At 47.5% G+C, this 19884-nt stretch overlaps 1 protein-coding gene across 1 annotated transcript; it reads right to left on the bottom strand.

The window, feature by feature from the left end:
• Positions 1-2036: 2036 nt before the first annotated feature.
• On the bottom strand, positions 2037-16294 carry Chst13 (carbohydrate sulfotransferase 13). The gene is made up of 3 exons (XM_003473430.4): positions 16097-16294; positions 6622-6704; positions 2037-3494 (listed from the first exon to the last, which is right to left on the bottom strand). Exons 1-3 carry the CDS (start codon positions 16194-16196, stop codon positions 2652-2654), a joined length of 1026 nt encoding a protein of 341 aa, XP_003473478.1. The 5' UTR covers positions 16197-16294; the 3' UTR covers positions 2037-2651.
• Between the last annotated feature and the right edge of the window lie 3590 nt (positions 16295-19884).

Genomic DNA, 19884 nt, shown 5'->3' on the forward strand with positions numbered 1-19884 from the left:
AAGCCACTTGGCCACTGTCTTGACTTGTCCATGTGTAGGTGACCTTGTCTTTCTCAGGTCACACATAGCCCTAGCAGAGTACTGTACAGTTCAAGGGCAATGGCCAGCTTGCAATCTGTGAGGGCACAGAAGTTCTGGCACCAGTGAGAGAGGAAACAGGACAGAGGACAGCCAGAGTAGGCAGAACTCACAAAATAGGGTGTGGAAGGAAAAGCCTACAGAACTGCCCAAGCTCCTTTCTGTCTTTGAAGGCCTGGATGTGGCCCCTGCATATACACCAGAGGCTACAGGGCTGGATGGTGACAGGTACAGCCAAGTGCGTGTTATGATGTCTGCAATGTCTGTGTGGAGGGAGACATTCACGGGAGTAAAGTCAAGTAGTCACCTCATGGGAGCGTGTGTGTGTGTGTGTGTGTGTGTGTGTGTGTGTGTGTGTGAAAAGTATCAGCACGGGGAAGATGGCAGAGTACAAGGAGACAGCTAATTGTGAAACATATAGCTGGTGTCATCCTCAGCACACAGGCCTCCTTAGGGGCCATATGGGAGCTGAGAGCTGAGAACACGGATGCATGACATTGACATAGGTGTGTAACCACAGAGTACACAGTGACCTGCAGCACAGCTTGTGAGGACCAAGGAGCTCCTAACAAATACAGTGGCCCCTGTCAGTGTGGAAGTTTTCAGCTCCATCCTTCTCAGGTAGGCTCAAGGTACAAGGCTGTGCCCCAAAGATCCCTGATAATAGTGTAGGGGTCTCGGCTTTCTGCTTCCCTCCACAGGGCCCCAGGTGGGAGGAAATCTTCATTTAGTGGAGCAGCAGTGACTTCATGGGTCAAGCACTCCTGACCCACAGTTGCAGAGTCCCTAAATATACTTCTGAGGCAGTTCAGAAGGGCATACTGAAGGTCTCAGGCAAGTCCCTGATAGGATAAGCAAAGGCCAGGAGAACTTGGTAATGTGACTGAGTGGCTGCTTCTGGTCATGCCAGCCTCTAGAGTGAGGGTCCGGCCTCATCAGTCAAGCTTCCTCAGTTATTTCTGACCTCTGTTTTTTAAAATCACCAGCACACCCTGCCCTATTCTTGCCAAACTCCTGGCATTCTGACTAGTAAGCCCAAAGAAACTGAAAAAGCACACCATATACAGTAAGTTCTCAATTTACCAACCTTCAAATCATCAACTTGCACAGATACAGACCTCACATTACAAACATTGGCAGATGCAAGCAAATTGAGGAAGTAGCACATGTGTCTACATCATTGGGGTTGTGCTGCTGTGTACAGTACAATGGTATACAGTAGTATAGTGCTCAATCGGAGCCCAGGATGTCTGGAAGCTAGAGGAAAAAACAGTGGTACTATGAAGGGGGCTGCTAAGAAGCACAAAGCAATATACATTGTATATGCACGTCAAATCTGTCTAAGACTCACTTTGTCCAAGTTACCAATGAATTCCAACTTAGGGAGTTCTCCCAGAGCAGAACTTGCTTATAAATCAGGGACTTACTGTATTCAGAATGTTGCTAAAGGAATATTTGATTTCTCCCCAGGAATTCCCATGGCCCCTTGTCTCTCCAAAGCTAAAAGAACAGATGATCCTCATTGCCAAGTAGCCCAACACACACACTCACACTCACACCTACAGACACACTCATGTGAACGTGGGGGCTAGTGAAAGGCACAGGACTTGGTTGAGCTACTTTAGTCTTGCATTCTTAGCCCAGATCAGAGTGAAAGGTTACATTTTCTTCAGGTTGGCACTACATTGTACCACTAAGTCATTTAACGACCTCCCTCCCCCATTCACACAAGCACAAGCCTTACCCACGCCTCCACATATACAGCCCCTCACCACCGTGGGCTTCTGTGGAGGTTTGCCAGGTCTTGTGCTCACTCTCCTCTGATCTTCGTAACCATCTAGCATTCTTAGGCCATTTGGCCACATGGGAAAACAGGCCCAAAGACTCAAAGAGTTGTCCAAGAGTTGGCAGCTTCATGCCCTCAGAGCAAATGGCACAATAAAGGAGAAACCAAAAAGTCAAAAAGTAACAAAACGTTTATTTTTAAAACATGACTAAGTCCTTAAAAAAAAATACCCTAGCATCATACTGCATACTGGGCTCTGTGAGCACACAGGAAGAGCTAGCATCCTTAAGACTGAAACCCAAGGTAGGGAGGGATGAGCAGGGGGGGCTTATCTCCTTGGCCAGGTCTGTCCTTTCCAGGATAGGTGAAGGATAGGTGATGCTCGTAGACCATATGTAGCCAGACGTCACCCTCTGCTGAGTTCATCATTGACATGCTCAGGGGCACACTCACTGCCCACAAGGTTGATCTCTCACAGCCTCCCAAAATGGTTTGCAGAGTCTTTGCCCACCCAGAAGAGCTGAGGGGTGCCCGTCACCTGGAGCAGATAAAAGTAACAGGCATCAAGCCACAGGCAGAGGCAGGCATGGTCACTGAGAGGGGCTGTCCCCAAGGCCAATGAGGTATGACCTGTGCCCAAGTGGGCTGCCACTGACATATGTGTTTAGAGGTTCTCAAAACAGCTGTTTTTGGGGCAGGAGCACCTGTATATCTTATGTCCTGTCCAAAATGGACATTCTCCTGTTTTACCTCAGATCTCCAACACTCTAGGAAAACACCCCTGCCACTAACGCAGCCTCAGGTAGGAAGGGGCTGAGTAATTGAAGAGCAGGAAGTCCATCCTGTAGAGGTCAAAGAGGCGCCGCTGGTAGAAAGGGCTGATGTCCTGGAAGAGGCGTGCAGCTTGGTCTCGTACAGCAGCCGCTTTGGGCCGTGGCGGCGCCGGAAAACTCAGGCCCGACTCACCCACCAAGTCCAGCACGAAGGCGGCGTCCTCCGCCAGTGTCTCAAACTTGCCCACAACGTCGTAGCGCAAGCGGCACGGATGGCAGAGCGTATGGGCGCGCTCCCAGTGCTCATTGAAGGGCTCCTCGCGCCGAGTGCGTGGATCCAGCAGGTAGCCCAGGAATTCTGCAAAGTGGACGTCGTGGCCCTGTGCCAGGGCGTCAGGGCGTGCGCCGGGGCGCAGGCGCCGCACTATGCGCGTGCCATAGCGCCGCTGGAAGGCCTCGCTATAGGGCCTCGCGAATTTGTTGCGGTAGGCAGACGCCAGGCGCTCAAAAGGCTCGCGCACAAACAGGAAGGTCAGGTAGGCGCGCAGACGCCTGTTGATCTCGGCGGGGCTGAAGTCGGCCAGCGAGGGCAGGCTGCCTGGCGCGTGCGCCTCGTGCGCGGGAATGGCGCGGGGGTCGCCACGGCCGCGGCCGCTCAGCGCTAGCAGCACGCGCTTCCAGTTGGTGCAGGCCACCTTGGGCACGTAGCAGTAAAGCAGGCCGTGCGCGTCGTCCACCAGCACGTGCCGCAAGTCCTCGGGCCGCAGCAGGTGTTGCCGACGCGTGAGGCGGCTGCAAGTGCGGCGGAGAAGGTCGCGCCGCTGTCGGTGCACCTCTGCCAGGGGTGAGCTCGGGTTCTGCAGGCCACAGGGAGGAGACACAGGTTTTCGTCAGAGGTGCTGGCCCTGCGCTTCGCCGGCCACTGGGGGGAGCCCCCGAGCTCTGCTTCTGTATTGGGTGATGCACTAAGGGACTGGTAGGAATTGGGCAGGGTGTCTGAATTTGAAACCAGAGCTGCCACCAGTCATAGTAGTTTGGGGCCCAAGGCCCTGTCCCATACTTCCGTTTCAAAGAAATGGAATCTAAGCTGAAGAGGTGCGGTGAAGGATATTATTAATCAAGTGTGCTAGATATATCACGGGGCACTGGGAGGAAAGCGAAAATGAATTGTGACAATGTCTGAATATACCCAGATAGAGTATGACATCAGTAGGCTCAATATAACTACTGGCACGAATTGCACACAGTTTACTAAAAGTAGGACGCTGTGTAAGATTGGTAACTCTATTTGTTTATAGAGAGGGAAACTGCATGACTGTAATTCAAGCATTCAGGGTGTCTAAGGAACGAGGATCACAAGATCAAGCTCCAGCAGGGCAGTTTAGCGAGCCACTGCCTCAAAATAACAATCAAAAAACAAATCGGATGTAACTCTGTGCCAAGCCTCTAGGGTCTATCCCTAGTACTAAAAAAAGTAGTTTTAACTTATTTAAATTGTATTAAAAAGACTTCGGGATAGAACAGAAAAGACAGTGACAAATACTGGTCAGGACATAAAGTGGAACTTGTATACATAGCTGGTGCTACCATAAAGAGGTACAGCTGCTAAGAAGAGTAATTTGGCAGTTCCCCCCAAAATTAAGCATATGACCTAGCAGTTCCGTTCCTAGATAAGCATCCTAAAGTAATAAAATCATGGCACACAAATACTTATAAGTGAACATTAATAACATTGTTCCTACTATCCAAAATGTGGAAACAACCCACATGTCCACCATCTGATCAAAGGGTGAATAGTGTCCTATAGTCCTGCAGTGGGTATTATCCATCCATTACAAAGGAATAGAGGTTTGATCTGTCCTTCAACATAGGTGAACCTCAGAAAGCAATATTCTAGGTGAAAAAAGCCAAACACAAAAGGTCAAATGCTAAATGATTTCTTTTACGGGAAATGGCCAGAATAGGTGAATCTATAGAAATAAAAAGTTAATAGTTTTAAGGACTGGGGGAATGAAGAAGGCAGTGTTTTCAAATAGGTAAAGGGTATCTTTTGGGATGATGCAAATTTTCTAAGATTAGATAATGGTGATGGGTGCACAACTTTGTAAAAATACAAAGAAACCACTGAACCGAACATTTGACAAGTGTGTATTTTATGGTGAGTTGTTTCTCAGTTAAGAACAAAGCCTTTGGGGTGTTTTCACTTCAGAAAAGGCCAGAGCAGTGGTTGAAGTGGTGGAGCCCCAGACCCTGTGGCTGCATAAGACCATCTAGCATCGGTAAGGTGTGGAATGTGTAGTGTATGCTCTCATACATGTGTGCACGCCTGCTTCTGATGCTTGTAAAAGTACCTGAAAGCATCCATGATACAGGAAAAGGGGAACCTAAAGTACAGAACTGGGCTTATCACTTATATTTTAAAGGAGCAGTAAAAAAAATAGAAAAGGTTTCAGCAAGGCTAGGTGGAGGGGTTCTTCCTTTAGAGAGATGATGGATACAGTCATAGAATCTACAAGGCTGTATTTTGGTTCAGAACAACCATAGATGGGAAAGAGTGGTGAGAATGTAGGGATTACTTGGCTAGTCTTATGTTAGTATCTGTTTATGCGCTTGAATTCTTCACAATGCAAGTTAAAGCAGAGAGACGCGGGATACATGTCTATGTGAGATTTTGGAGAAGGTAATGAACCCTCTAACAGTGCACCTGACACTACTGAGAGATCTAAAACATGTCTGGAAGGGCACACAGAGACATAGTCACCTTTAAGGAGAACCAAGACTGAGACAGAGAGACCTGCTTTGTATTGTGCTCTTGACTGCCCCATCACATTCATTACGTTACTTTGTCACAGTCTCACAATCTCACCGTGAATCACAAGTTTGGCCTTGGTTATGAAGGACATGAAGGATTTGGAAAATCCTGTTCCCCTACCCAGGAGTGGCCTCGCGGGCACCTGGCTCCACAAGGTACCAGGAGAAGGCTGTGTGTACTCCAGGGCCCTACAGCCACAATTTGCTTTCAGCCTTCAGACAACTCCTTGTGTTCTTGTGGCAGAAAGTGTCAGCCATCTACCTACCTCCCAGGCCTCCTGCTTCCTTGCTAGCTGACCTTGGGAGGAGCCAGATCCCAGTTGGCCCTGCAATCATGAGGAGATATAACCATACTCTACACAATGCTGTGTTGCTGAGATGTGCAGGAGGTTTAGGTGCATTTGATGCATTTTAAACTTACAAAATTTTCCACTTATGATATTTCTCACAACATAACTGCTTCCTAAATCAAGGAGCATCTGCCCAGTGTGCGTGTGTGTGTGTGTGTGTGTGTGTGTGTTGAAGGATGATGTAATCCCAGCAGGACTTAGTGCACAAACCAATGTGCTACTGGGTCCATCTGCTTGTGACTAACATAATAGAAAGATGGGGACTCTGTGCATATTTCCTTCTTGTAGCATATACTAAAATAGAGATTAGCTTAATTACTACAGTTGTCATCTGTGGACTCCTGGGACAGGCACAGGTCTGTTTTACTTTTTTTCTAGTGCTAGGGTTTAAATCCAAGCTCTTTGCATGATGCTACATCCTTAGCCATTTTCACTTTTTAGTTTTCTAGACAGGGTCTTGATAAGTCACTAAGATGCAGATGCTAGGCCTAGATGCTTATATCCTACCTCAGTCTCCCAGAGTGCGAGGATTACAGGTGCGCACTACCACACTTGGCTGTTTTACTCTGTTTTATGGCCTAAAACATGTAGAATAGTACTGCCATATGGGGTGGCCTCAGGTGGGAGGAATGACATGAGTAGACTCCAGGCTCCCCAGTTTACCCCCAGGATGTGTCTTTGTTACTCCCTGGTGTGGTGATGCTGATAGTGAAACTCCCCCATGCTCCACTGTGGAATTCAGCCATGTGACAGCAGATACAGCTCTGGATTCACTAGCTTGGGGTGACAGAGAGGCATCCCTTGAGTGGGTCTATCCACCTACCTGGTCCAGGTCGTAGAGCATCTGCAAAGGACTCCTCCTCTCCCCACCAAACCAGATGGAGCCGAGGGCCCTGTTTTCAAAAGCTGTGGAACACAAGGATAGAAGTGTCACCACTGTATCAGGTGAGCTAGCTTTGAACCAATAGAGTTTAGCCTTTCCACTTGATGTACATCTGACCCAGTTCTGGAATTCAGTTTTCCTCTGTGTGCCCTCTTCCATCCCCTCATATCATGCCCACCTCTGCCACCTCCATGGGACTCACTAGTCTGGCTGGCTTGCCAGTACTCCAGGTCCTGGGTGTGGGCAGCCAGGAAGGGCTGAGGAATGGTGAAGCAGGTGCAGGTAGGCTGTAGTTTTCTAAATAATAGATTACTGGGTTCTGTGACACCACTGTGGATTCCTGGAAAGCCTGTACCTCCCCTGCCAGGGTATGTGCATCCTTGTGCCAAAGGAAGGTTTAGCCACCAGGACTGAATCCTCTGTGCGCATGGAAATTACCTGTCTCACTGCTGCATACCTCAGTTTCCCTAAAACTATAGAAAAATCAGTCTACGGATAAGTTGTCCTCTGATAACTTGTCTTATAGAAAGTCATTTTAACTTTATTAATTTAATAGTAGTAGTAGATAGTCTCTGACTTACAATGATGTGACTTGCTATTTTTCTACTTTACAATGGTATGAAAACTATTCAGTAGAAACCATACTTTGAATTTCGAATTTGGATCTGTTCCTGGCTGGAAGTTTCCAGTATGCTCCTCTTGAGTGAAATGCTGAGCCACAGCCATGTGATCCTAAGGGGAAGCAGTGAGAGCTCTGCAGTGTATGCCTGTGAGCTGTGACATTTGGTAAGGTAGGTATGTTAAATGCATTTCCTAGTTAGAATATTTTTAATTTACCATAAGTTTATTAGGATGCAACACCATCATAAGTTGAGGAATATGTGTAGTCTCAGTAGTATTTTTAGTATATATAGATTATAAGCCTCTTGATCATCTTTTTCCTGAAAATTACTATATTTATTAATGAACTAAGGAAATCCAATGCAGTCTTTGAAAAGATCACCAAAATTGGCAAACTTTTAGTTAGACTGACCAAAAAGAAAAGGCTAAAATCACTAAAAATTGAAGTGAAAGAGTGATATTCCTACTGACTTCAAAGAAACAAGAATTAAAAGAGAATACTATGAACAAATTGTAACCCAACAAATTAGCCTCCATGAAACGAACAAATTCCTAGAAAGACACAAATTCCCAAGGTTGGCTGAAGTCCTACACAAAGTAAAAACATTGAGTTAGTGATAAAAAATTCTTACAAAGAATATCACCTGATGAGATGGCTTCATTGATGAATTATACGCCAAATGTTTAAATGATTAACACGGATCCTTCATCAACTCTTTGAAGAAGAGAACACATTCCAACTCATGAGGTCAGTATTACTCTGATACCAAAACCAGGCAAAAACATCACAGAAAGAGAAATAATATTAAAAATAATATCCTAAATAAGACATAGATTCCTCAGTGAAATATTAGCAAACCAAATCCAACTTCATATAAAAAGAATTATATGGTATAACGTGATCAAGTAAGATTTAACCCAGAACACCAGATTGGCTGATCATATAAAAAAATCAATCAGTTTAATATATCACAGTATCACTTGAGCCAAGAATTTGAGACTAGCAGGAGCAACATAAACCGACTTCATGTACCCCACTCCTTTAGAAAAACAATTCTAGCTGTTCTTTCCTGCAGAAATTGACTTTTGTCTTTCTGTGATGCTGGGAAAATGCATACTAGTAAAGTGCTGTATCACTAAGATATATCTGTAGCTCAGAATTTGACAATTAATTCTTAAATTCATGAGAAAATTGAAGGAATTCAGAATATCCAAAACAATCTTGAAAGAACAATTAGAAGATTCATAGTTGCTGATTTAAAAACTTACTATAAAGCCACAATAATCAGGATTATATGGTCAATGGATAATTGTGATGTAGGTCAGTGAAACAGAACTGAGAGTTCAGATACCCTTATCTTTATGACCAATAGATTTTTAATGCTAAAACAGTTCAGTGGAGAGAACAGTCATTGCTGGATATTTGCATGCAAGAGAATGAAGTTTGATACTACCTCACATCTTCTACAAAAACTAACTCAAAGTAGATCATAGGTCTAAAAGTTACAAGCTAAAATTGTAAAATTCTTCGATGAAAACATAGACATAAGCCAAGTGTGATGGTACATGCCTATAATTCCAGCACTCAGGAAGCTGAAGCAGGAGGATCACTGTGAGTTTGAGGGCAGCCTGGGCTACATAGTGAATTAGAGGCCAGTTTGAAGTACATAGTGAGACCCTATCTCCAAAAGTGAGAAAAGTACTTAAGAAATGAAAACAAGACATAAAGCTCCATGACCTTAGCTTAGGTGATAATTTCTTAGATATCAAAAATATAAACAGCAAAATAAAAATGTAGATAAATTGAACTACAACAGTAAGATCTTTTACACGTTAAAGCACACCATCAAGAAGCTTAAAAAAAACAGAAAAGAGTAAAAAATAGCAAATCATGTGTTTGATAAAGCACTAGAATCCAGAATATAAAGAGAACTGTTACAACCAAATCATAAAAACACAAGCCAAATTTTAAAATTGGGCAAAGAATCTTGATAGACATTTTCCCAAATATTCACAAGTGGCCAATAAGCACATAAAAAGATATACAACATCACTAGCCATTAGGGAAATGAAAATCAAACTTCTAGGATCTTATAATAAAAAATAACAGTAACAAAGATGTAGAGAAATGAATCCTTATGCATTCATCACTAATGGGAATGTGAAATCCTGTAGTCATCATGGATAACTGTGGCAGTTCCTTTAAGAAAGTACCACGGAATTACTGTGTGACCCAGAACTCTCACTCTTGAAGTAGATAATTTCAATAATTAAAAACCTGTTCACACAAAAACTTGTCCACAAATGTTCCTATCAATGTTATTCGCAATAGTAAAAAATTGAAACAATGAAAATTTATCAATAAATGAATCATATAAATGTGGTGGACTGGGCAGCACTGGCCCAGCATATACTATGTGGTACAGCACTGGCCTAGCATATGCTATGTCTTGAGTTATATTCCTAGTGCCAAAAAAAAGTGTGATGTGTCCATAAATGGACTGTTTGTTATTTGGTTATAAAAGGAATGGAGTACTATTCACATTCCAACACGCATGAACCTTGAAAACATTGTGTAAGTGAAAGGAGCAAGAAACAAAGGGTAACTATTATATGATTCCATTTATACAAAAGGTTCAGACTAGGCAAATCCAAAGAGACAGAAAGATCAGTGCTTACAGAAGCTGGTGGGGAAGGGGTAATGGAGGGTGACTGCCAATGGCTAATGTCTGCAATTACATAGTTACACAAATTCTGAATATGCTTTGTAAAAACACCCTGAGTTATACACTATAAAAAGTGAATTTTATGCAATATGAGCTATATATTAATAAAATACAATAAAGATATATCCAAGACTTTGATACCAATCTAATTTATAAATTGAATATATTCAATGCTATTTTAATCTATTCTTGATTCAGAAGAGCATTGAATAAGAAGATGCATAAAAAAAGATGCTCAATAATTCAGGTACACATGTAGAGAGAAAAATGCTGTTCATTGAAAATGTTCAAGAATTCCTCAAGGAGGCCAGGGATATAGCTCAGTGGCAAAGTGCCTTCCTGGCAAATACAAGGTTGTGAGTTCAATGCATGGTTCCAAAAAAAATCCTTCTTGGTAAAAATAAAAGTAGGAAATGGGATATACTGACATGCTTGGAAAAGTGGCCTAGATTGATGGTTCTCAAATTTTAGCCTTGAAACAGTTTCCCGGGCCCCATGCCAAGTTTTCTGGCCCAGCGGGTCTGGAGTAGGGCCTGAGAATATTCAACAGTGCTGGGCAGCGTAGTGTCACAGCACTGGTGCAGTGCCTAGCATGTAGCACAGAGTATGTGTTCAATAAAGAAGTGGGCAGAAAGAGTGAATGCCAAAGCTGCCCTTGCCCTGGCCTCCAGAACCCTGCTGGGTACACCTAAAACCCCTTGTGCAAGGGGCCCTGCACACCTCAGGCCCCCTCTGTACCCCAGACTATGTCATGTGTCCCTGGAACAAGGGTCCAGCTCACCTGTGACTACGTCATGAGACTCTGGGAAGCTCAGGACCTGCGTATATCTTGGAGGTCACTAATGGTGAATTTCTGCCTCCAGGCTCAACCTGGGAATCTATATGGGACACATGACTGCCCTCCTAGTGTCAGGACAGGTCCCAGGAACACCACTATCATCAGAAAATGAGCAGAAAGGGAAGAGCAAAAATTTAGCTGGGCCCTCAAAGTCGGGGAGGCCTGGGTCTTGGGACTGCTGTATCTAGCCACTGCCACAGGCCTCAGTATAGTAGCAATCTCTGCAAGCTGAGCTACCGCGTCCCCATGCTAGGGTGACACCTCTGGTCACCAGGAGAGAGAATAGGTCCCTCTTGCGATTTTGCAGATAATCAGTGTTTCTGTGGTTGGAGGTCACCAGTAAAGGGGTCTCCTGAGGGCCACAGTTGGGGCTGAGCTAGAGCTGGTGTCACCAGCCCAGCTCTGTGATCAAGGGGTGGGAGAAGCAGCCTGACCACCCCAGGGCCCCGCAGCTCAGAGATGCTTAACTTTCCAAAAATACCACCTTACCCATGGCCTCTCATTTCCTGGCCAGACCACAGTCTACAGAAAAGTGAGTACCACAACAGACTTCAGGGGCCAGTGGGTGGAGGGTAAGTAGAAATAGGCACCAGAGAGAGGCCCAGAATAGCTGTGGCCAGTGATTACAGGGGTGAGCTACCTCCACCCAGACCACAGGGCTCAGGCCCTGTTAGGATGTACAGGCTGGCCATGGAGGGGGATGGTTGGGTATGGGAGGTCAGAAGATCGGGCCATGAAGATCCCTGGGTTCAGCTCACTGGAGACAGCTCGGGGTTGGTCAAAACAGCTATACTAGGGCCCCCATCAACACCATTCCCAGTGCCCCAACCCCACCTAGTCTGTATCATTAGTCCCCTGCTCCTCTGCTGGGCTGCAGGTCCCAGGCCCCTTGGCATGGGCATGAAGGCACAGATAAGCAGGCCAAAGAGAGAGATGGAAGGCCCTGTCTTTGTAGTCTGCAAGGGGCTGCGGCTGGAGCTATGACTTCAGTCACCCACAGCAGCCCCAGGGAAACCACATGGGGTTTCTGCTTTGAAAAAAGAAACACAGCCAATGAGAGGTTAGAAAGAGGAGGGAGAGAGGGAATGATGGGAGAAATGTGAGTGCCAAGACAGGGACAGGGAGACAGCCATGCAGAAGGACAGGGACCTTGGCTAGGAGACAGAAACATACAGAATCCGAGAGGGCCAAGATGAAACAGTGGCACTTCTGCAAGAACTCAGAGCAGACAGTTGGTTTTGAAGTGGCAGGTAGCAGTGCGGGGTGAGCTGTTCTGGAGACTGTCAAAGCAGGCAGGCCTCCGCCCAGGGTTCTAGGGTGTGGACCACCCAATACCTTGTGGCACACAGCCCAGGTTACATGTTGCCACTGGAGGTGGGCAGAGGCTTCCAGATAAACATAGCCATCAGCAGAGGGAGGCGGGGCTTTGCCCAGGACGCAATGGCAGGGCCCTCAGAACTCTGCGGTGGGCAATCCCTGCACTGTGCTCAGGACTTGGTGTATGTGGACATGCTTCCTCCTATCAAGTGGAAACTATTACTGGCCCCATTCTTCAGCTGAGGAAACAAATTTGGCCCTGGTCTCAGGTATAATTTGATCCCAGACCACAGGCACCGATGTCAGCTGTCCTGCCTGTTGGGGATCAGCTCACCCTGCACATAAACCTATCCATCCTCTTGGTGCTTATGGTCTGGTGTTCTCTCTTATACTGACTAATGAGAAAATGCCTGCTTGGGAGGCAAAGCAAGCACCTCAAGGTCACACGGACCTTTCCAGGACACAGACAGGACATCTGCAAATGTTACACGGTGAGGCCTTCTTTGCCAAATAATATAACACCCAGATAAGCCTGAAAGAAGAAAGTCACTTTTGACCCCCGCCCACTCCCTGCCAAGGAAGGGGAGTATGGATAAGGGACATATGTCATTGATTTAGGGGAAAATACTATTTGGAAACTCCCCGGGCCTGTGTGCAGAGATTACAACACTGCGTTTCTGGTTAATAAGTTCTAGTTGGTCACAGTGTTGCAAGACATAGGAGCAGGAATAGCTGGGCTTAGACAGCACTGATGCCCTGGGGACCCTGGCCAGCAGCCACCCGCATCTACCCTGACCCACTCCTTCCCGTAAGGGGCTGTCAGGAGTGATCTGCCTGCCTGAGGCAGGGACATTCCTTCCCACAAACCATCTGGAAAGGAATCCTTATCTGACCAGATCATCCTTAGGTAGCATTCCATCTGGTCTAGCTCTAGAACTATCAGTACCCCTACTTTCACCCCATCACAGTGAGCCTAGCCCAGGCCCCCATCAGCTGTCCCAGAATAGCCATTAGAACCTCCTTACAAGTCTGTTTCTATTTTCCTACCTTCTTGATCTCAAAACCCACAAGGCTTTCCACTAGCATGGCTCACATTAGATTCCTTCATGGGGCCCTCCAACACATGCCCACCTTTCCCTACAAGCTCACTGAGCTCTAGCCACATTAGCCTTCTCTTCTGCCTCAGGGCCTTTGCACTGTCTGATCCCTCTGCCTGGAACATTTTTCTAGGAATTTTGAATTAGGTAGATGTTTCTCATTGATCAGACATCAACTCAAATATTGCCAAGAAGGCCTCTCCAGCCAGTTTTAAAAGGCACTACACTCCATGTCTTACTGTGACTGCTCTCCTTTTAATGTATTAATCAGTGCTGACGTCATCTGAATTTTATGTGGCCTGACAACTCTAGAAGTTCAGTTCTTTAAGGAAGGGGACTATTTTGTCTTCCTGTAATCCCTGCACCTCAGCCAGTGCTAATGACCTTCTTTCAAGACTGCTGGAGGGGACCCTCATAGCAAGAGCATCCCAACTCCCACCTTGTCATCCAGATCCATTCATGACTGGGCCCCAACTTAAGTACCTCCCTGGCTCCCACACTGCCACTCAAGGAACCCTGAGATGTACCCAGAATGCATCACCCACAGACCATCTTACTCCTCCACGCCTCTGTCTGCGCTGCTCTCTCTGCCTGTCATTTCCTTTGCTCATTTCTCAACCCAGGGTCCCTGCCATATGGTCTGGGAAGGATGAGCACTTCAGATTTACTTGATGATTTAAATTCTAGCCCTGCACTTCCTGGCTTAAGTCTTCTTTTTTTCTTGATTTCAGTTATCTCCTTTGGGAAATGGGATTTCTGGTTCCTACTCTTTTGAGCCGCCGTCCTGCCAGCTGGCCTCTTAGAACACTCTCTGAAGGAGCCTCCACCCTTCCAGCAGCACCTGAGAAGGGCGGCAGCAGGGTGGGCCGCTATGGATCTGGCAGCTAATCCCCCTCTTTTTACTAACCCACCCGGCTGCCCTGCAGAAGGAAACCTCCCTGAGGCTCCTGGCTCCCTCCTCTCACCACCTGAGGAAGAGTGTGGGAGAAGGTCTGTGTTAACCCATGTTACTCCTGAGCAGGCAATGCTGGGCTCTCACAGCAGTGATGAGGCCTGGAGGAAGAGGGCAGCAAACAGCCTCGGAAGGAGGCAACTTGGGTCCTCTGCTGCAAACAGGCCATTTTCCCCATGCTCCACCCTGTTCCACACTCTCCTTCCTCTGAGCCCAATTTTAGGGCCATCTGGAAATCACTTGAGGCTCAGCCTAGTTCTGAGAGGAGCCCTTGGAACATTTTCATGGTTGTGGGTCTGGAGAGAAAGGCCAGGCAGGCATGGTTGGGGTTTAGCTTAGCAAACCAACTGAGCAGGGATTTGAGGTGTCCCCATCAGGGCTCTTGATGGGTGTGTCTTGGGGATAAAGGATACAGAGTGTCATTGAAATATTAAAAACATAAGCTCTGTGAGGACAGGGATATTTGTGAGTTTTGTTCATTGCCATTTCTCAGCGCCTAGAGCAGTGGTGGCAAACCTATGGTACACACATAACAGCAGGCTCTTTGTGATTATTGAAAGCTCTAAAAGGTTCACCACCACTGGCCTACAGACACACTTGGCAGTGGTACACCCATTGCCAAGCACAGTCACCATGATGCCCTGCCCTGAGGGAGCAGAAGGGCAGGTAGAGACCCTGGGGGTGACAGTGGAGCTGCCACAGGGGCCCCCAAAAGTAAAAGTAGGGTGTGAGAACAGCAGGGTTTAGGCAGTGCTCCTCCTCCCCAAGACCCTGAACTCTAGGTCAGATCCTGGGGGAACACTCCCCCAAAATGAAAGTCCTCTGAGATCCATAGGGCTGCATGAACCAGGCCTGAACTGAAAGCCTTCAGTGATCCCTTGCCCAATGAACAGTGACAACTCCTGTGAAAACGAAAGGAACAGGCACAGGACACCTACCTGAGATAAGAAGTCTAAATTCCTTCTGGGCCCTGGAGCCCCTGTGCCCAGGAGGCCTCTGGCCCTCACTGGCTACAAACCAGATCCCACCACAATCTTCTAATCTGCACATGGCCGCAAGGAAACCAAGCCCCATTGAGGGTATGGGCAGTAGGGTCCTCTTGCAGCAGGACAGGCCTTTCCCTGAAGCCATCTCCCCTCTCAGTGAGCCACCCACATGCAGGCCAGCTATTAGCTCCTGCTGTCTCCCCTGAGGTCAAGAGCTTCAGCTCAGGGTCAGGGAGGGAGAAGAGGAGGGGGGTGATTGGACCAGTTTGATTAACTTTTGCTGCCCCAGGTTGCCTGCCAAGCTTGGAAGACTGGAAACAGGCCATGGGTCTGAGAGAAACTAACAGAAACAGAGGTGAGAAGGGATGCCTCCTTTAGAAATGGGTTGATAAGAGGGTTGGAGATGACCCAAGTGTTTTGCTGGGAGCAGGCACTCAGCCCCATAGAGTCATGACTGGCTACCTCAATGTCCCCCACTCAGGTGTGGAGTGGATCCAGCCCAGCCCTTCCAGGGTGGAATAGTGCGCTCCAGCGTGCAGAGAAGGCACAGCCAGACAATGGTAACAGAACATCAAGCTGCCCATCTCAAAGTGCCTGTCCTGCTCACATAGCTCACGTGGAGAGCCTTCCCAGGGCTAGAGCCTTCCCAGGGCTAATGCCCTCCACCACCCACAATTGGAATGGTCACCTCTCCCAGAGGATTGGAGGGGGCCCAAGATCCTTGCTGGGACGGGCGCATTTCCAGCTTTTTCTGGGCCCCACCAGCCTCTCTACTACCATTCCAGCTCCCCAGCCAGGGAGGAGAAGGAAAGTGCCCCTCAAGCCCCTCCAGAGGTCAGGCTGCAGGTGGTCAGGGGTGGGGAGGTGGAACCACTCACCCAGGCGCAGAGCGCGGGGCGCGGTGCACAGGAGCAGGAACGCAGTGCCTAGACACGCGGCCACCAACCCGCGCCGCCGCCAGCAGCACCGCCTCCCCATGCTGTGCTCCCAGATGCCTCTTTCCTAGGAAGGGGGTATAGTCCTCTGTGTTGGGCAAGGGCCAGTGGTTCAGAGCCCTAGGACCCGCCCAGGACTGGCCATTCCCTGGCTGGCAGGATCCGCCCCGGCGGCGCGAACCAAGGTTACAGAGCGGGTGGGGGGAGCAAGGGCTGTCTAGGTCGTGGGAGTCCGACCCGGAGTCCCGACGGCCGCCAGAGACGGGAGAAGGGAGAAGCGTGCCAGCTCACCACGCACTTAGCTGGCACAGCGTGCTCCCGCCACCACCTGACAGAAGGGGACCACAGACCCCGGCACGGTGGGCGGAGACTGGGGGAGGGAGCCCCGTCGCAGGTGAGGCTTGGCCTGTAGTTTGCCCTGAGATGCCAACATCTACCCAACGAGAAGCTTTGCCTTAGGTGCAAAAGGGAGGAGCAAACCTCTTCCAGGCAGTGATCCCTGCCTTTCTGCTGCCTTAATTACCAAGAATCCAAGGAAACAGGCGCCCTATCCATGACTCCTCCAAGCCCCCATCTCCAGTATCAGAAACAAGGAAATCACAAGAGTGTCCTTTCTGGCCCCTAAAGCCACTCTGTAGGCTGGCGTGCCTAGGAGGTCTCCAGGTGCTGCCAGGATCCAACTTATTATAGGTCCTGTCCACACTTGAAAGAAAAGATGGGGTTTGAGGCCTCTCCCTAATCACCCAGAACTGTTCTGGGCACCGAGTCCTTAGAATTTACCTGAGGTCTCTTGGGGGTATGACAGCAGACCATGAGAGTGAAGTCCAGTCTTTAGAAGATAAAGGAAGGGCCAGAGGTGTAGCTCAGTAATAGAGCTCTTGCTTAATTTGTGTGAAGCCCTATGCTCCATTCTTAGAAGTGAAAAATAAAAACAAAAAGGATAAATGCCTCCAGCTACCCCTGTGGGGTGAGCAGGCCACCGCTGACCCCATGGTCTTGCTGCCCAGAGGTCAGGTTATTAAGGAACTAAGGGTACAGCCGTTACTGCGAGCACTGCAGCAATGCCCATGACTGGAGTAGGATACTGTTTTCCCGCACAGTTTTTAAACTGTTCTTGAAAAACCCAATGACTTGAAAAGCTTCTGTTACCACTTACCCGCTGTGTGAGGTCAGGAAAGTCACCTAAAGTCTTTGTGCCCCAGTGCCTTGTACAATGTTATGGAGATTAAACGGGTCACAGGTGAAGTTTGCAACAGAGAGTATAGTGGAAGTACTTGATGGTAGTAATGAATTAATTTTAGGGGTACTGTCCAGCAAGTGACTCTGGTTCCTGTTACAGCAATGACACAAAAACTCTTTCCTTTTACACTCATTTAAGTTTTAAAGGGTATTTGTAAGGAAAAATATTAAGCAAATAATAATTATTCTGGTTTTAAGGTATATTAGTTCTAAATTATGCTGATGATTCTCAAATGGCAGAGGACTGGGAAGCCCAGCTCACAAGTAAAACCATAAAGTCCTTATGTGGAGCATGGAGTATGTCTGTAATCCCAGTCTTCTGGGAGGCTGAGGCAGGAGGAACACACATTTAAGCTCAGCTTGACCCATCTAGCAATTTAGCAAGCCTCTTCCTCAAAATAAAATATTTCTAAAAGACTATTTGTAAAGGTTCTTTGCCATGACTCTCCAGGCTGGGAGAGCCTCTACCCCAGCCTGGCCCAGGACCCAGAGAGTATGGGTTACCTGCATCCCTTGTCCACCCCAGTTTTGCCTAAATCTGCCTTCCTGAGTTTCCCCAAGACCTTTATTTCCTTAGCCTTAGAAGCTGCCACCCGGTGGTCAACATTGAAAACAGCATGTCAGCCCATCACTGCCTGATATCCCTGGAGGCCCTCTAGGCCAGTGCAAGGGTGTAGATGCCTGAATATAGTTGTAGGACCTCCGTAGTTCCCTGATAAATTTCTATGTATTGCTGCCCTTCCACAGGGACGGACATTCACTCCTTCATTTAGATACCTACATTCCCTCTATGAGGAGGTTCCAAAGAAAATAGTCTCTGTTCTTTGGAATTTGAATTATAGTATACGTGCTGCCAAAGTGAATGCCGGTGTTTGAAGTATAGGTGGGGGTCATAAAAATAGAGCTGAGTAGCTATGATTGGTGCTATAAAGAAAATAAAGCATGGTAAAGGTATCTGACATGGTGAGAGCGGGGGAGACAGGCTTCTGGGTAGAGGTGACAAGTGACCAGAGATGGGAGTTCAGAAAAGAGTAGTTATCTGCGGAAGGAGTTTTTCAAACAGGTATCTTCTGAGGAATATCAAAATTTCAATTTAATTTAATTTTTAATTATAAATGGTTCATTTAAAAATCAGGACATTTCACCAAAACTATTGGAACTCCTGGTTTTTCTTGAGCCATCAGGTGATGAGGTCTCCTGCAGAAGCAGGACACTAAGAGTTTAGTGAAGATCTGCCCAATAAGGGGCTCGGGAAGTGAGCTGGAAGGGAAAGTAGCTTGTCAAGACATGATACCACCCTGGTGGGCAGGCCTGCTGGAACTTGGGAGACCAGGCGTACTCCCCATAGTCATTACTGCCTCCTCCAGCTCCATGGCTGAAGGCCATGCTTGGGAGGGTGGAGAGAGGCTGCTGATTTCCAAGTCCTCTCCTTCTGCCCTCTGTGTGGGAAGAGGAGGCTCTGGGACACCAGGAGCCCATGAACAGACACTGGTACTGATCACTGGGACACATGCTGTGTATAATGCTCAGGCATGAAGGATATAACAAAGACTCCTATCTGTTCCCAGGGCCTGCATGAGTGCGTGGCACAAGGAGGTGCTCATTCAACTGCTGCAAAGATGGAGCAACTGGAGGAATGGCAGAAGTCAGGCCTGAGCAGCTTCTGCTAGCCTACCCTGCAAGGCAGCCTCCCTGAGGGATGCCCTAGACCCCAGTGTGTGTGTGTGTGTGTGTGTGTGTGTGTGTGTGTGTGTGTGTGTAAGAGAGACAGACAGAGAGATTTTCCTTCTCATTCACACACAACACATTGTGTACTGCTCATCAGATTATATGTGGAGTTTTCAGTTTATCAACAATCAAATTTTCAGCAGGGTGTCCTTGAACTCAACTTAATTCTGACTTCTGACTGCCTGGAGGTTGCATTAGATCCCATCATTAAAGGCTTATTCCCACACGAGGGCCTTCTACATCAGATGCCAGTTAGAAGCCCCTACTGGCTATAAATCAGGGTTCCTGTGAACCCCTCCTCAAGTTTGATCAAGACTCAGGGAAACACTTGGCTTGTGGTTACAGATTTATTATAAGGACATTGCTAAGGATACAGATGAACAGCCACATGCAAGAGGTGCACAGATGTGCTTTGGAAAAGGGGCAAGGAGTCCACTTGAGATGTGCCATTCTCCAGGATCCTCCAGGTGTTCAGCCAGCCAGAAGCTCCCAGAACCTGTCCTTGGGTTTTTGTGGAAACTGCACTCATTGGCGCGACTGATTATATCCTTGGCCATTAATGATGAACTCAGCCCTCAGCCTTTTTCTTTTCTGGAGGTTAGAGTTGGTAAGTAGAAGTTCCTTGACAACCAGGTGCCTTTAGGAGCCCACCAGGAGTCACCACTGATAAGATTTTGGCATGACAGAACAAGAAAGGAGAAAAGAGACCTTTATTGCGGGCACAGGAGGGCTGCAGAAGAGACACAAGCACCCTTGGGTGAGAA

Source organism: Cavia porcellus, unplaced genomic scaffold, assembly GCF_034190915.1.
Source record: "Cavia porcellus strain 051 isolate PalLab524CR breed Dunkin Hartley unplaced genomic scaffold, mCavPor4.1 scaffold_13, whole genome shotgun sequence".
Taxonomy (NCBI): Eukaryota; Metazoa; Chordata; class Mammalia; order Rodentia; family Caviidae; genus Cavia; species Cavia porcellus.